Source organism: Spea bombifrons, chromosome 6 (genome assembly GCF_027358695.1).
Source record: "Spea bombifrons isolate aSpeBom1 chromosome 6, aSpeBom1.2.pri, whole genome shotgun sequence".
Classification (NCBI taxonomy): Eukaryota; Metazoa; Chordata; class Amphibia; order Anura; family Pelobatidae; genus Spea; species Spea bombifrons.
This window is the reverse complement of record NC_071092.1, coordinates 7,116,393-7,136,602: the sequence shown is the minus strand read 5'-3', so window position 1 is coordinate 7,136,602 and position 20,210 is coordinate 7,116,393. Positions and strand designations below refer to the sequence as shown.

Below are 20,210 nucleotides of genomic sequence, written 5' to 3'. Positions count from 1 at the left end.
AATGTTCCTACTGACTGAACCATCCCTTTTGTTGCCATGGCGATAACACTGGTTTTATCCAGTGAACACAATTAAAGCTAAAGGGTAGCAATTTCCACCATGTCCTCTTGTCATTCACACACACACACCATTTCCAGGTACGTTTCCTTTTCTGTTTGTCTGTTTTTCTTGTTTTAACTCTTATTTTTAGAAATGTGTTTGATTGACTGTGTGCAGATGAGGACCAAAGAACTAGGAGGTACCATTTTAGCTCATTTTTAAATTATAGAGCACATCGGCAGAGAATTGTCTACAGACGGGCCCTAACTGTCCAGAGGATGATGTCATCCCTGTGAGGTTCACATATCTTAGCAAAATTACAATATGATGTAAGAGGAATTGCTTGAGAGTCTCACTGGGTTAAAACGAGGTGCAGTCCCACTGATTCAGCTCCTTGTTAAGCTATATAGCCATGAAAAATTAGATAGGACTCGTCAAACTTGGGGTACTTTGTTGGGATAAGCAATAAATGACCATATAGTGTGATGGAATCCCCAATATTTATGACTTAGATAGGTGTTTTAGGAATTGTATTTGCTGGGCATGCGCTGAATTCTTGCTCTGTTATGATTTTTTTGGTGTTACGCGATGTAGAAGCCAAGTAAATACCCAATCAGAAAGGTTCCAATAAGCCAAAGGACGGCTGTAAGGACGGCAACCATCAAAAAGCAAGGTTGCCAGACTTTGTTCCTCCTAATTTCAGTGGCTTTTTAGCGAGCATCGTCTCAGCGGATACGACGATAGCGAAGGACCCATGAGTTTCTCTTTTCTCCAAGCTTATATTATATTCGATGAAGCAAAGAAAATCAAACTTTACTGTGTTCTGTGCCAGATCGGTTTTATTATGGGGCACAGTCGCATCTTCCCTACGGCCACTCGTGAGAGCAGCCGCGGGAAATTCTTTGTGAAGTCAAAGCCAAATATTGGTCTCTACAAGTAATTACAATAATCGGTATCTCCTTCTGCTTCATGGCCACATCACGCACTGTTAGGAACCCTACAACCTTTGTTTCACTGTAAGATGGCTTATAGGCTTGCCCCTGATTCTGTATGTGCCTAATAGCTACAGAAAATAATAGTATCGTGTAATAATATAAAATGAGGTCTGACATTTGAACCATTTTTTATTATTCTGTCACCAGTTGTACAGAGCTGTGGAATATGATGCAATGTGCAAGAATATAACTTGAAGAGCTTGTTGGTGGAATGTTGCTCAATTCACAGCAACGTGGACTAAGTGGTCACTGATGATCATTCATAAAACAAATAGTCGCTTGTCATGCCCCATTTCCACCCTTTACATCAACGTGCATTTGTGCTTCAGCAATAATTGCACGTGACCGCGGACACAAAGTCACGTTACTGATTGACCTCATTGGAACCACATAAATTCTCAGCTCAACCAAAGAGAAGCTGCATAGTCTAGAGGAAGGTTCCATAACAATCGCAGAAACCGATGATCGCAGAGCCTTTGGGGAATACTTTTTGGTTTTGGTTGATAAAACTGCTAAAGCTGTCCAGATGTTCGACAACGGGGCAGACTTACATTTGGGGAAAATGTGAATATATTTGACTTTGTGGTTGGAACACAGAAGCCATATTAGACTTGTACATAATATTTACTATCCCCTTTCTGATTATAATCGCTTGCGAACAGGTCCTTCTCCTCCCTGGGTTCCTGGGTGTCTCATCTTGTTTTCTTGTCAATAAACTGTATTCTGTGTTAGACCACTTATGAAGAATATGAAGAATATCATCGTATCTACTCAGGGCTCATGGCGTTCTGGTTACACATTATAGGAAATCCATTGAAAGGGAATCTAGACCATCGCCTAGGGGTCCTCTTTGGGGCCACAATATACATTATAAGACTACAAGGGGCAAAAATAAATACCCCTGCTGAGGACATGTCGGAACGTCAATATGGTGCTAGTTGGAATCGTCTCCTTTTAGCTACAAACTGTTGTTACATGTGGATTAAGGGGGCAAGAGCGCAGAGGGGAAAAGAGCGTGTTTGTCCACCCCAAGAATGATTGAAATACCTTTCAGGAACCAAAATAAGTATTGGAATTTATTTTAAAGCATTCTGTGGTTATTGAATTTGAAATGTATTACTGCGCTAAAAAGCTTGCAATCTATTCTATCCAGGAAGGGAGTTCATCCACTAAAAATGATGTAACAGAGGAAAAAGAATGACACGGATAATGAGGTAAAGGGACGTTGTGAGGCATATCTGCGTTAGCCAGTCCGATATCACCATTAAATGTGAATGATTTTGGCAGTTTCAGAACAGAAGTCCCTCTGGATGCCAAGAACTCCTAAAAAGCTTTGTTTCGGGACAGTGTGAGTGGGCTGTGTGTGGAATTTACGAAGAGAACGAACAAACCAAAATCAATAGCCATCCAGCTGGGCAGCAGTCCCTCTCCTAATGAAGCTCTTCTTTTATTTCCCCTGTGGGTGCTTGTGGCAGACGTCGGGAGGGTAAGATTAATGTCGGAGTTACAGTGCAGGATGTACATGACTCTGCTGTAATTGCCCAACTGTCGCATTCAAAGCCATTCAACTTTTAGGACGGGAATTAACCTTTTCCGCACCTACGTGAAACACTTTATACAAATAAAATTCCCTCTGTACCAGAACGGACGCTGCTGCCTTTAGTTAACTAGAAACACCGATGTCGTGAGACTGCGTGTCAACAAGGTTAGCGTTTACAGATCTCCCAGGGATGTCCCGATTACGGCACTGAAGGCAGCGCCGTTGACTAATGGGAATGGTTTGAACAAGGTCTAAGGCCTAACTTTTATATCGTCCATCCAAACGTGATGGAAGTAAATTATTTTGGGGGTGCTTATGAGGGCATCTTAATAAAGCCGAATGTTAGATTGAGATACAAAGTTTCAGTGCTGTTTGTAATAAAGAAAATGTAATAAACCCCAATATACTGGGATGCAAGAAACGATATACGTGTTAGGCTATAGCTGCTGTTATCGTACTGTGGTTTACGACTGATTGACACCCCGTGTGTCAGCTCATGGGCTCAGTTTAATGACCCGCCCCTTCTGCAAGCCACACCTCTGATTATGCCCGTAAGCCATATTATTTTTCCATCTCTTCCATCCTAAATTGGCTCGGTATAACACTGCAGACATTCTGTGGTTAAATTCTCAATTTGTTGGCCTTTTCTTTATATTGAACAAGAATGGTACAGAATATAAATTAGAGTTGCCTTATGTGAAATAATTATTGTGAATTATTTCAATATTTATTATTATTTAATAATCACCGCAATAAATTTCATTGGCTAAATGGAAGATTCTTTAAATTTCTTAATGGGAACATATCATTTGATTCCTACATACATGTTTTTACATAACCTGTATTCTGATCCCCTTACAGTATAACGTCTGTAGATTCTCAACTCGCCCAGAACAATGACAATAATTTCACCAGAGCAAACACACAGCTTAAGTTTTTTTTATTTTTTGTTTGTTTTTACACTGATGGGTTTTATTGAGTTTTTGCCAATTTTACACTGCGCAATTTTAGAACAACAAACGTATCTCGGTGTAGTTTGATCAAGCAGTTCATAAGTGCAACATTTTATCAAAGGAAGCAGTAATGGGTTTATTACAGTAGCAATAATAAACACAACTCAAAATATCCCAGATAAAATTGGATGAAGGAGTCATAAAATCTGAGTTATCGCTTTATGGACTCATAAACTTCACTGATTTTGGAGTTTCTTAATGGTCAGACATATCAGTTTTCTGAAGCATCCTGAAGGCTAAGCCTTCCAGATATCAGAAGCACAGAAGTGCAGTCTGAGGATCCAACTCATTAACATCTTTCAATGAGTTTAAATTGAAGCCCGCTTCCATGAGCTTTCCTGATGTTCTTGGTAGAACATATAGGAACATTTTAGGAGTAAACTTTCGGTATATAATTGCAGGTAACGCGTAGGTTTCCAGTTGACTAGTTAAGCATGATTAATTAAGGGAACAAAAATATGCATGATTGCCCTTGGCTTGAAGCTGCCACATCCAGAACGAGGACTTCATAGACTCATATAAAGAATGATATTGGCCATTCATTGGTCTTTGAGAATATTAACTCAGCAATCAAACGTTTACATATTTCTTCTTTCATTTCCTGAAAAGAAAATAGGTCTTATGGTTATTTCTATTTCCTCTGGTCCTCGTCCTTGGCCTTGTGGTATTATCCATGATTAAACAGCAGGTTCTAGAAGACACAAGAGAAGACATAAGAGTTATTTTATTTTTTGGAATCATATGACTTGTGCAAACTCAACTCTTGGACATGGTAACATGTCTTATAAAGGCACGGGTAAAACACAAAGTCTTTGGGCAGGTCTTAGGGGCTTCTTGATGCCCACGTGGGCATTTCATGCAAGTGGAAATGTCATCTGCTGCTGATGACATCTAACTACTAGCAGGTATAAACATGTACATTTGAGTACTAAATTCAATGTAATGATGTCATAAGACAAATGTATTCACATCTAAAAATACATAAAGAGGTGATCTGCCCCTTTGTTTGCAGGCATCCCCAGCACACAAATGCTTTCTTAAAAATAAAATGCACGCATTTCACGCTATGAAAGTAATCAATGCGGAGATCATCTCAATAAAGTAAGAAGTATAGAGACGGCATAAAAAACACAAGTTGTACAAACTGCTATTTCCCATGCCAGCGTTTGTAATCTAATCACACTCTTCACCGCACTACATGCAATGTTTTTGAGGTTATATCACCCTTGCAGTTCAAGAGTCATTTTGTGGATCCCCTTGATAAATCAGACACCTGTTCATTCCCGCACTTCTCCCCAGCGGGGCTTATTGGTAGAAGAAAAGCAACCCCATGGGGCAGGAGAGCTGGCGGGTATAGGAACAATATGGCTGCTGCATGGCAGATGAGCTACACGGAGCGGATTAATGTCGGCATCACGTACAGCCATGCGAGTTGCCCTATTCTTTTCTCACATGTGTATCCTGAACACTTTCCGGCCTCTTCTAACAGCAGCTGCTGATATGGGATGTTCTTTCGAGGTACCGTCCATAGGTAGAACATAGGAGCCGTTCTGTGAAGATGGCTGAGCGCGGCTTGGGTCGAGGCCATATTATTACAGCAATAAAGATATGAATCATGGCACGTTTTGCTTTCTCAATCTTAGCTAGATCTCTACGGATGACCTGATCCTGAATGATTATGTGCCGCACGAAAAGGACGCTTTATGGTTTCCAAGCCGATACACAGAGACCGGCTGGGGTGACTCTTCCAGATGTGGAACCAGTAATGGCTGTAATGGGAACAGAGATTTCCTGAAATAACACGCAGATAATAGACCTCCAACATTCCCTGTTAGCGTAGTCACCAAGCACAGATGTGCGATGACAGACGGCCATCATGACGACAACCCAGCTTTACGCACAAGAGACACAACGGCGCATAACGTGGGTTGGGAGACAGTAGTGAAAAGTAATAGGACCGTTAGAAGAAAGAAAAAATTGCATCATATATATAATCAAACAGTAAAACGCTAAAATGTTTCTTATGTCTTCCAACACAAAAAGCTGTTTGATGAACCTTAGCTGACTCCACCATTGGGGGCTAAGAAAACAGCCTTTAGAAATGTTGGTTATGCCATCATTTTAACTCAGGTGTTGTGAGCCAGGTGGGCGATCTTTGCTTTGTGTTAGAGGACGCGCCGACATTCAAAATTGGCAAGCCTATCATCCAAAAATATCCCTGCATTGTGCAAAAGACAAGGAAATAGTGCTAAAAAACACATTACGATAAAAGACATCTGCAGAGCTGAAACAAGACGCACTTAAAAGAGCCCAAATTACCATGGACAGGAGCGACATTGTTGGGCTAATGGCATATCATACACACCTGCCACGGGGGTTTCAATAGCAGAGTTTTGGGTCTACGAGCTATCGGAGCACCCCTGACCCCAAATCACAGCAGGAGAACCTCAAACAGCAAGAGTAAATTCACCCTGTCCATATGTCACAGACATAACAGGCAAACTACTTATTGTTCATCGGCAAGGAAGGAAGGTACAAGAAAGGAACAAGAAAAAAGGGACATGCTTGTTTGAAAAGGACAGAAAAAAAATTGAGGCCGTCACACAAAAGGTTTGCAAGCGTTACCTTTAAGCTTTCATTTTCCCCTAGAAAAACGTCCCCGTGATTGAAATCACTCAATCTGTTTTATCTTTGGATTTTGGAGCTTTTATTCCGTCTTGACAAGATGTCCACACGGAAGGTTTCTCTCTCTTTTTTTTTTTTTTTTTTTAATAAAAGACGAAGCATCTGCAAAAATCAGCACGGGATCGTTATTTGTCCTTAAAATGTTACTTTTTAAAAAAAATATTTTTGTTAAGATTGTTTGGATGTTGCCACAGACGCCGGTTTGCGTCACAAATACAAAATAGATCTGTTTTGCTCTAAAAATTGCAGTAATAACATCCTATTGTATTTGGAAAAAAAAGCTGCTTTGGAGTTTGGCGTCATCGGCTGATGCATCGTTTTTGTCCGGTGTTATTAAGTAACTCAATAGGGGAGGTCAAAATATTCAGTAATTCAAATGAGATCAAGTGATAAAAGCAAAGATGATGATGTCATATGCTGGGAACCGGGCGAACTCGACAACTAAGTTCCTTGGAAGATATAATTGTAAGTCTACAGTGCGGGGTCTGCACTTGGAACACTCGATAGGAAAAGGGTGTGTTGGTGGAAATAATGGGGTCAGCGCAGAAAGTTCTTCCAGACCCCACTTAGTTTCCCTTGTCATTCATACTCTTGTGATTATTAATCATAGGAGATCGGTGACTATGGTGTCTCTGCTTTCATCAGAATTGTATTTGGGGAATGATTTTGTAATAAGCATTCTTTAACCTAGGAGGAAAAATACATGTCTTCACATCACTTTTGTCCAGGGCCGGTCCGACAATGGAGCCGAGTGGGGCAACCGCTACAGGCGGCACTTTTGAAGGCCCAAGCCCTTTTTTTTTGTAAGCCCAGAAGAGAGAGAGGGGCTCCGAGTGGTTTTCGCTTACCAAGTTGTCAGTACCCGCTCGGCACCCTCACTCTCTCCTCTGCGAGCCCTCTAGCTTGTAATGTTGAGCGCCGGAAGATGACGTCAGGGAGACTCACCGCAGTACTGCTGAAAGGTAAGTACGGGGGGGGGAAGGGTAGATAATGGGGGGGCGGCAGGGAGAGGAAGGGTAGATAATGGGGGGGGCGGCATTTTAAACTGCGCCCCAGGCGGCATTTTGTCTTGGGCGAGCCCTGCTTTTGTCTACCTGATGCAGCCAATCGGTAGCAGGAAAGTTCTACTGATATCAGTGTGAGCACATGCACATGGGGGGTCTATTAGACCCTCAGAACTCTTGTGTGAACCAGCACAGTATACTGTGCATGCACACCAGCAAGTCTTGGAGCTGGGAAGTAGAGAAAGAGGGGTGGTTGAGCTAAATTCGTCCACGCTTTCGCAAGGGTGGGAAATTATTCATTTAAAGGGGTCCCTCGGCTATATTATGCATTATTATGCATCGATAGAGGAGGCTAAGAGTATCAAGTCGACGGCTATTCTTATAGCCCTTTAAAAACTCTGAATAGTAAATTTAAGGCTCCAATTTAATCGCAACAAAAAATAGCTCCAACTAAAAAACTTCTTGTTATAAATCCACAGAAGTCTGATCTGATTTTAGTTGCTAAAAAGCCTTGGAACTGCTGCAAGTGGTTCTCCTGGTGACATTTGATAAAGACGTCTTTGTTCTTAAAGACATGAGTTGCGCACGCTTAGTTTCGGCTCTACAGGCCGCGATGTGTCACTCTATGGGTAACGAGATGTTTTTGAAGTAAGAAAACAAAAAATAAGAGCCGGATTCCATTGTCTTGAAGTGTTACGGCACAGTTTTCAGGAGGAGCTGGACTGCTGAGCTTTACAAAGGGCCGGGAAATGATTCAAAGAAAGAACCCATTCCCAGCTATTCTGAGCAGTGATTTAAGTGTTGTTACACTTAATTGCTTGGCCTGGAGCAGAGGAAAAAATGGACTCCGGAGACCCCGTTAATTCTTATTAAAGAGGAAAGCACTAGCGTGGCAGCGGGGGGGATATTATAAACTGTACATACGGAACTCGCAACTTCATGCGCAGTCAAGATGGAAGCCAAGTCTTAAATGTCTCGAATTAAGCCTCTGCCCCTTATATGATTCAACTTTCTAAGAGGTAAAAGGGGTTTCTAATAAATTCTGCTCCTTTATATGAAAGTTGTATGTCTTGAGTGTGCGTGATTCGGTTCATGCGATCTCTGCGGTCCTCACATGCAAATGAACTGCTTCCAAGGTGAATAATGTCACGCAGCTTCATATGACAAACCTATATTGGTTCCGTTATAAATTGGTTCTTTATAGAAGCTGCAGCTCCAGACCTGCAGCCCACTGCCTCCTCGCCAGTGATGTATCCTGGCCTAGACCTATCAGGCTTGGGGACGCCAGTCCCCCCTGCTGCAAGTCCAGGGAGCAGATTGCCCTCTTAGGGTTGAGCATTGGGAAATGTGAAAACGAAATACATCGCTGCCCGTCGGTGTCCACAAAATCAATGGGGGGGGGGGGTTCTGCGCATGCACACAGGGGGGTCCCATCAGACCCCCTGGAAATCTCACATGCGTCAGCTTTGGCTAGCAGTGAGTATATCGGGCACACAGCAAAAAGCAGGAGATATAAAGACACCAATAGTCATTAAAGTGCACATGGTGGCTGGAGCGCCCCTTTAATGTTTTAAATGTACACCTTTTTATGATCGGGCTCCTTTAGCTGTAGTTCAGTTGGGGGGGGAGTCATTTAAAAGCTTTGGCCGTTTGTTCTCAGAGATCTGTGACTGATACTTGGATCATCGCGTAGACAGAATATAAATGCAGGAACGAGACATCCCAAAGGTGACTAACCGAAACGGAGAGGTACGCACGCAGCAAATTCAGCTCGCAAATGAACACACGGCACGCTGGCGGAATGCTTTCTTCAATCGTCTAAACAAATGAGATTTACAGTTTCTGGAGCAACAAAAACAAGCGGGGTGCTCGGTAAATATTAATTCAGCGGCCCGGTGCGATCTGCAGTTTGGGTTATCCGTCGGTGAGATATTCTGCGCGTGATGATGAAGCTCAGCCGCCTTTCTTGTTCCGCAGCGTGACGATTAATTGGCACGTTCTCTATAATAACACGATATTAATGGGTGCAAATCAGAGGCTGCGTGCGATTGGCTGGCCACCAAACCCTGGCTGCAGACCGCATCGATCCTGGAGCTTTGACCCAATAATCGATAGTATAGTTTGGAATGAGTGTGAATCTCCAGTTTGCCACCCGAACAATATCGCACGCAAGCAACCATATAATCAAGCTGCTGCGATGAAACAATGGAATGATATTTGTGTGTAATATGTTTTGGAAGAGTTACTTTTATACTGCAAATATATCATTATATATATATATATATATATATATTATATATTATGTTTATTCCTCCTCGTTAAGGTACTACTCCCACATACCTGGGAACTTCTCAGAGTAGGCTACCCGGAGCTCTCCATCATCTGGGCAATGGCTTGAAGAGCGGATGGGGCTAGCTGGTTGTGTAGGTAGGGCTAGCTGTGTGGGGGGCAGCACTCCTATATGGGCTGGTTGAGTAGGTGGTAAGTAGGAGTGGAGGGGGGCAGGGAGCTAAAAGCCACTCCCCAGAACAGAAAAGAGAAAAGTGACCCGGAGACCCAGGGGAGCAGTGCTTCACCCTAAGACCCCAAGTTAATCCTGGATAGTTCCCAGGTTGATGGTTCTGGCCATCACCAGCCACTACATCCAGCTTTATTATCCTCATCCTTAAACCAAATCTTCATATCTGTTTCAAAGGGGAAAAAATGGACAATATATACCGTATGAAGTTTAAAAATAAATGGATTTAATGATGCTGAACGCTGAGGCAGGCTCTAGTTTGTGGATAGATACAAAGATAGGAAGGCTATCCGAGTAAGATCCACGCGTTTGCTTGCCACTTTGCCTTTATACACGTGTTTGTTCGCCACTTTAGCTTTCAATCGCACTTCGCTGTGTGAAATAAATATCACACGCTGCTAATGTGCCAGCAAAAAAAATCTGCATGCATATAGTCAGTTTCCCCTCTGGTTTTGTTATCTACGCAAGTTTTAAGACTCTTTAATAGTTAGACGCAGATGCGATTGATGAACCTCAATTGAGGGGAAAATTATCTCGTTTCTAGGAACGAGAGCGCTCTGCACTTCACTATTTCTAGAAAACATTGTCTTTTTATGAACAAAAGCTTGGTTAAGACTGATATAGACGCATCTGTTGTGACTTGTATCTGCTGCCCATTGCTCTGCGCTACCGTAATAGATTTGATGGCCCCTCTGAGAGCATTTGTCATAAAACTGACAATTCTGACTTGACTTTGGCACTACGATAACTGTAGATTTATGCCCGGGATTGGAGAATACGCCATCTTTCTGCGGGAGATGGGTACATTTTTCAGCAGGGCATCCTTAATTAAAAGAGGGAAGAAGAAGAAGACGACATCTTTAGATTGATACGTTTAGGGGGGGTACCGTTTCACGCTCAATTTAAGAGCATATAAATCGTTCCTGGAACTTCTATACGCACGCGATGGAAGGAGAAGAAAGAAAAGGAATGTTCTAAAAAAAGATGAAGTGCGTTGAAAAGAAGAAAAAAAAAATGCTTTTAAATTTTTGCCACTGTCAGCCTTGTAGAGTGGAACATCACCGGTTCTATTCTGATCACATAGACGGTGTCAGTAGGAACCATTCAACCGCGAGATGAAGAGAAATGCAGAATTGTATTCTAGTCTTTAAATAAAGGCACTAAAAAGTGCCGACTGTAAAAGAACGAGTGGAGACGCCAGCTTCGAGTGTGGAAAAACAGGGGCACGCAAAGTTTTTGTTGGGAACAGATAACACAAAAAAAAAATCCGCTGGAAAGAAAGCCCACATAAGAAATGTCAAAGTGGTCTTCCTTGACTTAAAAAAAATGTTTCTCTACAACCCATTTTAGAAAGTAAGATGCAAAAAGACAGTGAAAGAAAACTGATTGTAATTACAATTGATGTTATGTTCATTGCCCATAAATCACTGGCATGTTAATTGGTTGAGAATATACATCGTATCTACATGGAACAAAATTGCAACATATTAATTCTGAATAATTCACCTTTTCTCTGACATATTTTAAGATGTTCTCTTTATTTTTTAGATGCTGGAGATCTTTCCAACGGTCATGGAGCTGAGAGACGCCTGGCGCTGAGACAATCGTGAAGGGCCAGCAGTCTGAAGCTTTAGGAACAGGCGTCTGGATTTATGCATAGGTGAGAATTTGAGTATTAGGTAATTCATGATGGCTCTTTGGGGCTGCTGGCTTGATACGCGTGTCCACCGGCTACATTCCTATACTTTTGGAGTGTGCAGCTGTGCTTATCCAGCTGATGGCCTTACACTGATGCACAAGGGTCAGCAGGGCAAACAACAGTGAGAGTAAGTGTGTAACACCATCAGCCACCGGCCTACTGGGCATCACAGGACGGTTTGCCAAAAATGAAAGTGACACTATTTATCCTTAATCCCAACAACGCTAATATATTTTCACAATAGTTCTTCAAATCATTCATTACAGATAAGCCCCGAGATTCACGACCTTCGGTATCTTATTTCTCAAAGTGTTTTCAGACAGACATATTATGTAAAAAGTAATTCTCTTATGTAGACTTTCCATTGAAAAAAGCTGCTTTTATCTAATTTTACATTTTTCGACAATGTTTGTAAAGCCTTTTAAGAAAGAGCTTGCAATCAAACTTTGGATTTTGAATCACGATGATTAAGTCACTTGAAACCTCATTTAAGAAGCGTCAGGGAAAAAAAAAACAAAAAAAAACCCAAGAAAGCCTTCTTCCCAGATAATTAATTAGATAAAGACTGTTAATAGTTTGCAACAGCTGATAGGAGCTCACAGATGGCTAAGCATTTGGCTGAAGCAAACGAAATAAGCTGATTGTTTCAGAGATTCTTAGACAGCGAAATTGGAAAATAGTAATGAGAGGCCGCGGATCCCAGAACACAAGCGAAAAAAAATAAAAAAAATAAAAAACGCCAGGGAAAGAATGCTTATGTTCCCTGCAAATTGGAATGAGAATCCATTGTTCTTTGAATGAGGAAAATATAAACAGCGTGAAAAGAGAGGAGAAATGTGAAATCTATTGCGCGTTCAGAATGGTAACATAATAACAGCGTTTGATACTTGATGGCATGTTACAAGCTAATGCCTATTTGCAAAAATGTGCACAAAATTACACCATCAGATTTTGGAAGAGAGGTACTCAAGTGTTTACCAGATCAGTAATGGTTGTAGATGTGTAAGATTACAGGCCTGGCTGGTTTCCCATAAAAAAACAAAAATATGGCGTCAGCAGCCGTGCTACAGATTGGAAATTAAATGATTTTCATGTTTAACGGCACCTTTACTGTACGCCACGTGGCAAGAAGACCAAACAGCTGGCAGACTTCTACAGAAATGCTGAGAAACACCTAGCAATCAGATGAGCAGTCAAGAGTCACATGGGTTCTGTCCATGGCACTTAAAAAATGGATTTTGAAAAGGTGATAGATAAGTGGAACAGCCTCCAAGCCGAAGTGGTAGAAGCCAATACAGTAAGGGAATTTAAACATGCATGGGAGAGACATATGGCAGAGGGAAGGAGGGACCCAGTGCGAGCTGCAGCGATGATGAGAGAGGGAGAGACATAGTGTGTGTGTTTATGTATGTGTCATTGTATAGTGTTAAGAGTGAGTGTGTGTATATGTATGCAAGTGTATGATACTAAAGTGTGTATGTGTAATAATGCATGATGTGTGCATGTGTGATTGTATGCTGTTAGCATGTGTGTGTTACTCTATGGTGTTAGAGTGCATGAATGTAAGTGGGCGTTAGAGCAAGTTTGGGTGTTAGTATGTGTGTATTAGTATTAGTTATGGGGGGGACACTGAAGAAATACTACACAAAGGACCTTGCAGTGCTGTGATCTCTGAGTTCCTGTTCTCCATATTGCCCTTTATGAAGCCCCCCAAAGACTAAAGGTTAAACAAGGATGTTAAAGTACGACCCTTGTAAACAGCACAGCACGGGGCCCTTCATCAAGCAGCTCATACGTCGTCTCCTTGGTCTAGTAATTCTGTGCGATACGCCATTAAGATATTATTCCGGGTGAGATTTATGCAAGCGAGTGACATTGTGTCAACAAAGCCTGGATGTGACCGAATAAAATAACAACAGTTTACTAGAGCGTCAGACGCGTGAGCACCGCTGGGAGCGCGCCTCGTCGCATCCGAGCAAGAAAAAAATAATCAACAGATAAACAAATCCTGCACAAGCAACAACTGTTTTCAGATCTTTTAGCACAGTAAATTGACACTTTTAAACAATCGCTTGCTCACAGTTTATACAAACATTTCCTACAGCTATTCTTAGCAATCGAATAATTCGACTAAATGAATGTTTACAATCCAGATGTGGCTTTATAATAATAAGAACGAACAAAGAAAAACATCCCAAATATCGCTTGGATTGCTAATGCTTGGGATACCAGGGGTTTTGTTAGGGGTCTGCCTGTGAAACATCTAAGACCTGATTTGACCCCAGAGGGCACCATCCAGGGTCATACTGGAGATGATGAGGCAGCCCCGAAACTTCATCGATATATGACAGGCCACATGGACAAACTTATCCAGCTGTCATTTGCCCGGGGTGCCAAATGGCCAGTCCAGGCCTGGTGCAATCCATACCTGGGAACTCTCTAGGTCTGACCTGGAGTCTCCTGGTGAAGACCCGCTGCCCAGGGCCCTGGGTCAGTTTCTATTTTCTCTGGACGGCGTGTTTAGCCATGTTCACTCCCCACCAACTAAAGTTTTGGGGGGTAGCCCGTCCTTATAAGTGGCTAAGCCATGCCTCATTGAGAAGCTACTCCCCGAAAGTTGGAGAGCCCCAAACAGCCTGGGAAGCTCCCCAGTATGGCGGCACTCCATGCTCTTACTGAGCTTTTCCTGCTCCCTCACTTACTATAAACTAGTCCCTCATTTATAGTTCTGATATCGCCAGTACACATGACGAATATTCCATTCCTGTAAGTAATTATAATATAACAAAACCCTCAAAAGTGACATATCCTCCATCCAACAAAAAAAAAGCAGAGGTCAGGCCCCCATACTTTCTAATGATCATCTGCTTGACCAACATCTTCTGGATCCAGAATCAAACTATGTTGCTCGATTCTCTCATTAGATAAATGTATCCATAGTAACCGGATAGCAATTCTCCCATATAGCAAAATATAAATATATATATATATAAAAAGGACCATGATTCATTTTTATGTTAGGTATTTTTATCTTTGTCATTTTATTTGGTCTGCGATGTAAGCAGAAGCATTTTAGGGATTGTGATAAGAGGTAAGTTATCGAGGCTCCATAAACAAAACAGGACGCATGGAGGAAATCGCTACTGCGTGAACGGTCTCGTCTCTCATCGTGTGATAGCGAGATTAAAAATGAAAGTTATTTCCGAAACCTGACCCCTAGATGGTCGCAGCTACCCTGCGAGGACTGCCGCAAAACTCATTTCGGAGAACGAGGTGAAAGAAGAACAACAGAGAACGGTCTGTGATGGAAAAACCCAGGGAGCGTGGCTAAGGAAGAACTTCTAATCATGACGGGATTTCCAGCGGTAAATGAAACTCTCCCGAGGTGTTCAAACAAAATGAAAAAATAAGCAGGTACACTCACAGCGTGAGCGGCTGCTCCGAACGAGCTACAAGGTTTCACATAATAATCATCATTTTACTTTTTCTTTTTTTAAAAGCTCATGATCTAAGCAGTGATTTCCAGACAGACAAAGACGAAACATAACTATTCCAAGGCCTGCAATTCATCGGCGAGTGAGGACCAAATGACATTACCAAGGTCACCGGCGAAGGAAGGAGCTCAGGGCTTCGGTGTGAAAATCCACATAAAATAAAAATCAGGACACAGATGCTCTGGTTACTTATAAAGAGGAATTATTGAGTAGAAGTCATAGGTATACCTGGGACCTCTCACAGTTCGGCCCCTGTGTCCAACTCAGGGTCTAAGGCTAAAGGGCAGAGACCTAAGACTCAGGGCTTTTGCTACCGGTTCTGGGGAAGTGGCTTCTGGTGGAGGTGGGGCTAAGTGTACATGAGGCAGAGATAGCTGTAAGTGGGCGGGGAGTAGCAGGGGAACTGGGTGTGGCCAAACACCCCCCCCCCAGCCTGGAGAAAGAGACTCAGGGAAGCAGGATTTCCGCTGGAGACTCCGAGTGAAACTCCCAGATTTTCAAAGTATGCCGGTTCCACAAAACCATTAGCAGCCATGCACCACGATGTCAGAACATATCCTCCCATGCACCACGATGTCAGAACATATCCTCCCATGCACTACGATGTCAGAACATATTCTCCCATGCACCACGATGTCAGAACATATCCTCCCATGCACTACGATGTCAGAACATATCCTCCCATGCACCACGATGTCAGAACATATCCTCCCATGCACCACGATGTCAGAACATATCCTCCCATGCACCACGATGTCAGAACATATCCTCCCATGCACCACGATGTCAGAACATATCCTCCCATGCACCACGATGTCAGAACATATCCTCAGTCCCCCCCCTTAGCTAGCCCTGCATTAAAATAGCAAATATATTAATATATTTGTAAAGATTATTGTATCTATCATATACTAAACTGGCCAGTATGATGCTACCGGCACTCTTATCACCCCCTTTATTAACTCCTCTAAGAAGTGATTGAGTCATGCACCAGTTACAAAACATACACCATGATAACCCAATCAAGAATCCATCAGGTGCATGCTGGGAAATTATTGTTAAATGCAAAGTGTGCAGAACAAATTGAAAAATGGGAGTTAATGCAGGTACTACGGGTAAATCTATTCACAAAACACCCTAAAACAATCTTTTTTTCTGTTCATACAGTTTTCATACTTATGATGTCATGACTAGTAATGATTTATCGTTTTGTATTCTTTAATATAGTTATTTAATGCCCTGGCACGTTGGAATGTACACATTAGCATTGAAAGGGTTGAAGTACAATAGTTGCCTTCTGCGCTTTACTGTTTCTGGTGGCACACACAGCGCACGCTCACTCTGATTCGTTGTTTGTAAAAGAATAATGACCGTGGCTGAAGGTTACATGTTTCAGAAAATATGTCCATTTTTATGGAGTCGAGCATTGAGCGATTTTAACGTGTACTGTGTTTCCGTCAACGGATCGGCACTCGGAGCCACCGTGTAGAGGAACAGAAGAGCGGGGCAAAATGAACAAATGCCTGAGAACAATAGGAAAGCAACCCCAGAGTCTGTCATCTGTTCTCATCCATGTTGTAATACCTAAAATAATATTTTCACCCGTCACGGATCAATGATTTGAGTTATTCTTACACCCCTCTGGCTCTTAATACATACTGCATGCCCTCACCTCAAAACATCTGTTACAGGTTCACAGTAAATTAAGCAGGAGCTCCACCGCTATTGAGATGTTGTTTGCATTTCTATTAGCGACTCTCTCATTGCCAGAAGTACGAGGGTTAAAGCCGTCATTTGTGGGATGCAAAGAGTGCATGAAGACGTCAAACAGAGTGCAGGCTGCTATGAACATTCCTGGGAACTCTCTGGGGTTTTGCCCCAATCTCAGGGTTAGGGGCAGATTCTCAGGGTCACACAGCTGACTCCTTCCTATTCTACACTGCTGTGATCATATCTAGTGATCTCCATTGGTGTTTTTGCACCCAATTTTTTATGGAAGATATCCCTGCTTGAATGCAGGTGACTCTTTAAATAATGGCAAGTCAAGGTGTCTTAACACTTTAAGATTCCCAGGGTCAGCTCTTTTAGACTCATGGTCTCAGGGTAATTGGGTTAATTATCTGCTTTTAAACGTTTTTTTTAATGTCTGATGCATCTAACAATCAGGTGCATCTTACTGTCCTAAAAAATTAGAATGAAGAACTAGAATTCCTATGACGATGGTGGTAGATAAGTGGAACAGCCTCCTAGCAGGAGTGGTAGAAGCAAATACAGTGAGGGTATTTAAACATGCATGGTATAAGCATATGGCTCGTGAATCTAAGACGAGTCCAATAACTTTTAATTGCGTTAAGTTTGGTCCGAATGGCCAAGTTATAAGTTTCTGTGATGCTGGCTTAGAGTCATGGGGGTTGTAGTTAAAAAGGCACAGCTATAGGGATGCGTATTGCTCGGTCCCGATATGGTTTAACAAGTCCCATCAGAAGGTTTGGACAGCAGCTCTGCTTGTTATAGCTCGGGGCATCCAATTCCCAGCACGGAGATTTAACTCTCAGCAATTTTCACTCTCAATTTTTTTAAAACCAGGCAAAAGGCCTCCCATATCCCAGAGCAAATGAAGTAATATTTGACACGGCGAGTCCTCGGCGCCGGCTCGTAAAACTGGTTAAGATGCGGGTCAGCAGTTATGGGTAAGCACTTTGAATCTTCTGTTTCCAAAAACAAATAGGGCACTTGGAAAAGCGGCTACATGTCGACAGGCTGAGCGCCGCCGCATAGCGCAGGGCCGTCTTTGTACTCGTTACAGAACGGCTCTCCGCTGTGCGGAAACACGAACACAATCTTAAGTAGTGATTCTTTAGCCCGGAGATCAGTAAACACATCACTTTATTATCTAGAACAAATATTTGCTGTGGACCAATCACACGGCGGCATTGACCCGTTATCCTTCAATGCGGAAAGGCTTGTCTCGTGAATGAAATGCCTGTCTGAAGCTCTTTACGCTGTCTGATAAACTGAAACAGCCGCCTAAATAAACTCATGTTTAGTCAAGTAGACAGATATCTGTCCGATGCGATAAAGACAAATAACATGTTATTTGGGCAAAACGAGAATTCCAGCCAAACAAGCGACCAGAGTAAAGAGAAGGAATAGGCTTCCCAGGTAAGAAACGATTAAGGTTGGGTCCCCATCTTTGCACCGGTAATCTTAATTAAAGCAGGGTTTACTGTGAGTATACGAGGGCTGACACCGCTAGCCTAGGGGCCACGAGAGGGCCCTAGAGGGTACGGCTCCCTGCCGAAAATCCAGAGAACTTCATTGACAGATAGATTGTGTATGGTTTATTTTCCTTTCTCTTGTGGTTCTATCAGTTCTATCAAAAGCTGTCTAGATCCCCAGTGTGAGTAAACAGGACAGAGGTTTCCGCTAAGCCGAGCGTCAAAAACAAGACTGTATTTTAGTACACAGTTTAAGATTAAGAGTGGAGAAAGGGCAGGAGGGAGCGAGACTCCGGGGGAAGATGAGATTCTATGTGTTTGGTCAAGATGATGCTCTTACTGAGCTGGCAGACAGCAATGTGGCCTGATAGTGGTGCTGGCCAGATGGGGAGAGGTAATGAGAAGTGACAGGAGGGCCCTGGGCACAGAGCATGAAGGACATCTACTGCGGTGTTTTACTTAATGGGAAGCAGAGAGACGCGGGATGCCATGATAAACTCTTTCCAGCATGGCCAGTGACTCCTGGAAGGGGGCTCGGGGTTGGAGGAAACTGTAACTCTGTAACAAACACGACAATGCAGCAAGTTCCGAGCAGCACCAGATGACATTCTACCTGTCAAATATTCAAGGGGCAGAAGAAACTCTGGAATTCGTCTGCAAAAATGTTTAAAGAGCAGATTTTACACAAAGACTGCTACATAGCAGAAGTTTATGGCGGTGGCCTTCCATACCCAGAGACTTCAGAGAGAGTCAATCAGAGCTTTATAGTGAAAACTCTGAGACTAATCTGACTTTATTACGAAGTGGTAGAGACTAATACAGTGAGGGGATTTAAACAGGCATATGGCATCTGAACCTAAGACGAGACCAACGACTGAACAAGGAAAAACAGGCAGACTGGACGGGCCAAATGGGTCTGATCTGCTGGCAGAATTCTATGTTTCTATGATGATACCACCTGAGGCGACCACTCCAAGTGCCCCGGCCATCCTGACCGTTGGGGTTAGTAAGATATTCTTACTTAAAACACTTGCACGTCATGTGTCTTGAGCCAAGAGCTTGCCCCAGATCATTAGCAACTTTTTACAACTTCCACAGTAGATAAATTCCCAACTGCCCCCAAGCAACGGGACGTCACATACAAAACGTAGCCGAGCCGGTCGATATTATGCCTTTTTCTATGACAAGCCCACGTTAGTACAGTATATCAGCTTAACGATTATGGAGTGATTGGATCCGGTTGATACAACCTTTATACCGGCGGCTTCCTTATTGTCTAATCAAACAGCTGTTGACATTTCCACCAATCAGCACCTGGGACCGTAACACGGGAGGTTTGATAGGCACAACCTGTTTAAATCCCCCTTGGGTTTTGAATGTTGCCATTAAATTGACTGAAGAAAGATAAAAAACAAAAAAGAAGAATATGTTTTATGTTTATTCCTGACAGCCCTAAACTTTGCATAGAGGTGCGCGGCTAAACCGTTGAGAGCCGACGGGCTGGAATCCAAGGGTTTGATTCATTAACAGGTATAGAAATACTTAATGACAACATAAAGGGTTTTCATTTAGAAGCTGAGAGTTGTGGCCCCCGTTGCACAATACTTTACCTTGGTGCCAGAAAAAGGAAGAGGCATCAATTTTAATTAATAAAATATATTTCCTCAAAATTGTGCAACTAGTATCAATCTGAAATAAGTGATTCAAGGGGCAGTTTGATGTCACCCGACGCTCTCTCTAAGGAAGAATGCATATGCTCCATAGTATGATGTTTCCTGTCATTGATTGGCTGCCTGAAGTAGCCAATCAGTAACAGGAAAGGCCTCAAATTGAAATTACACCATGTTGCCATCTACCCTACCTCTAACAAGGCCACCTGAACACCAATGTACCAGACCAATGAACAAGGAAGGTGTACTATGCCCTATTACGTAAGATATTATCGGAGAAAATCATTAGAAACTCTTCTTTTCTCGTACGTCCCTTCTAAACGCGTGAACCTGGG

General features: G+C 42.6%; 1 protein-coding gene across 3 annotated transcripts in view; it reads right to left on the bottom strand.

Moving 5' to 3' along the window:
- Nucleotides 1–4,047: 4,047 nt before the first annotated feature.
- CHCHD6 (coiled-coil-helix-coiled-coil-helix domain containing 6) overlaps nucleotides 4,048–20,210 on the bottom strand; it is an 85,640-nt gene continuing 69,477 nt past the window's right edge. For 2 of the 3 annotated variants that reach the window (XM_053469277.1, XM_053469279.1), the window contains one exon: nucleotides 6,265–6,374. In XM_053469277.1, coding sequence (XP_053325252.1) covers nucleotides 6,273–6,374 — 102 coding nt within the window. In that variant the 3' untranslated portion in view covers nucleotides 6,265–6,272. Of the gene's footprint in view, nucleotides 4,279–6,264; nucleotides 6,375–20,210 lie in introns of those variants that run through there. The other variant, XM_053469280.1, reaches the window with a different exon arrangement.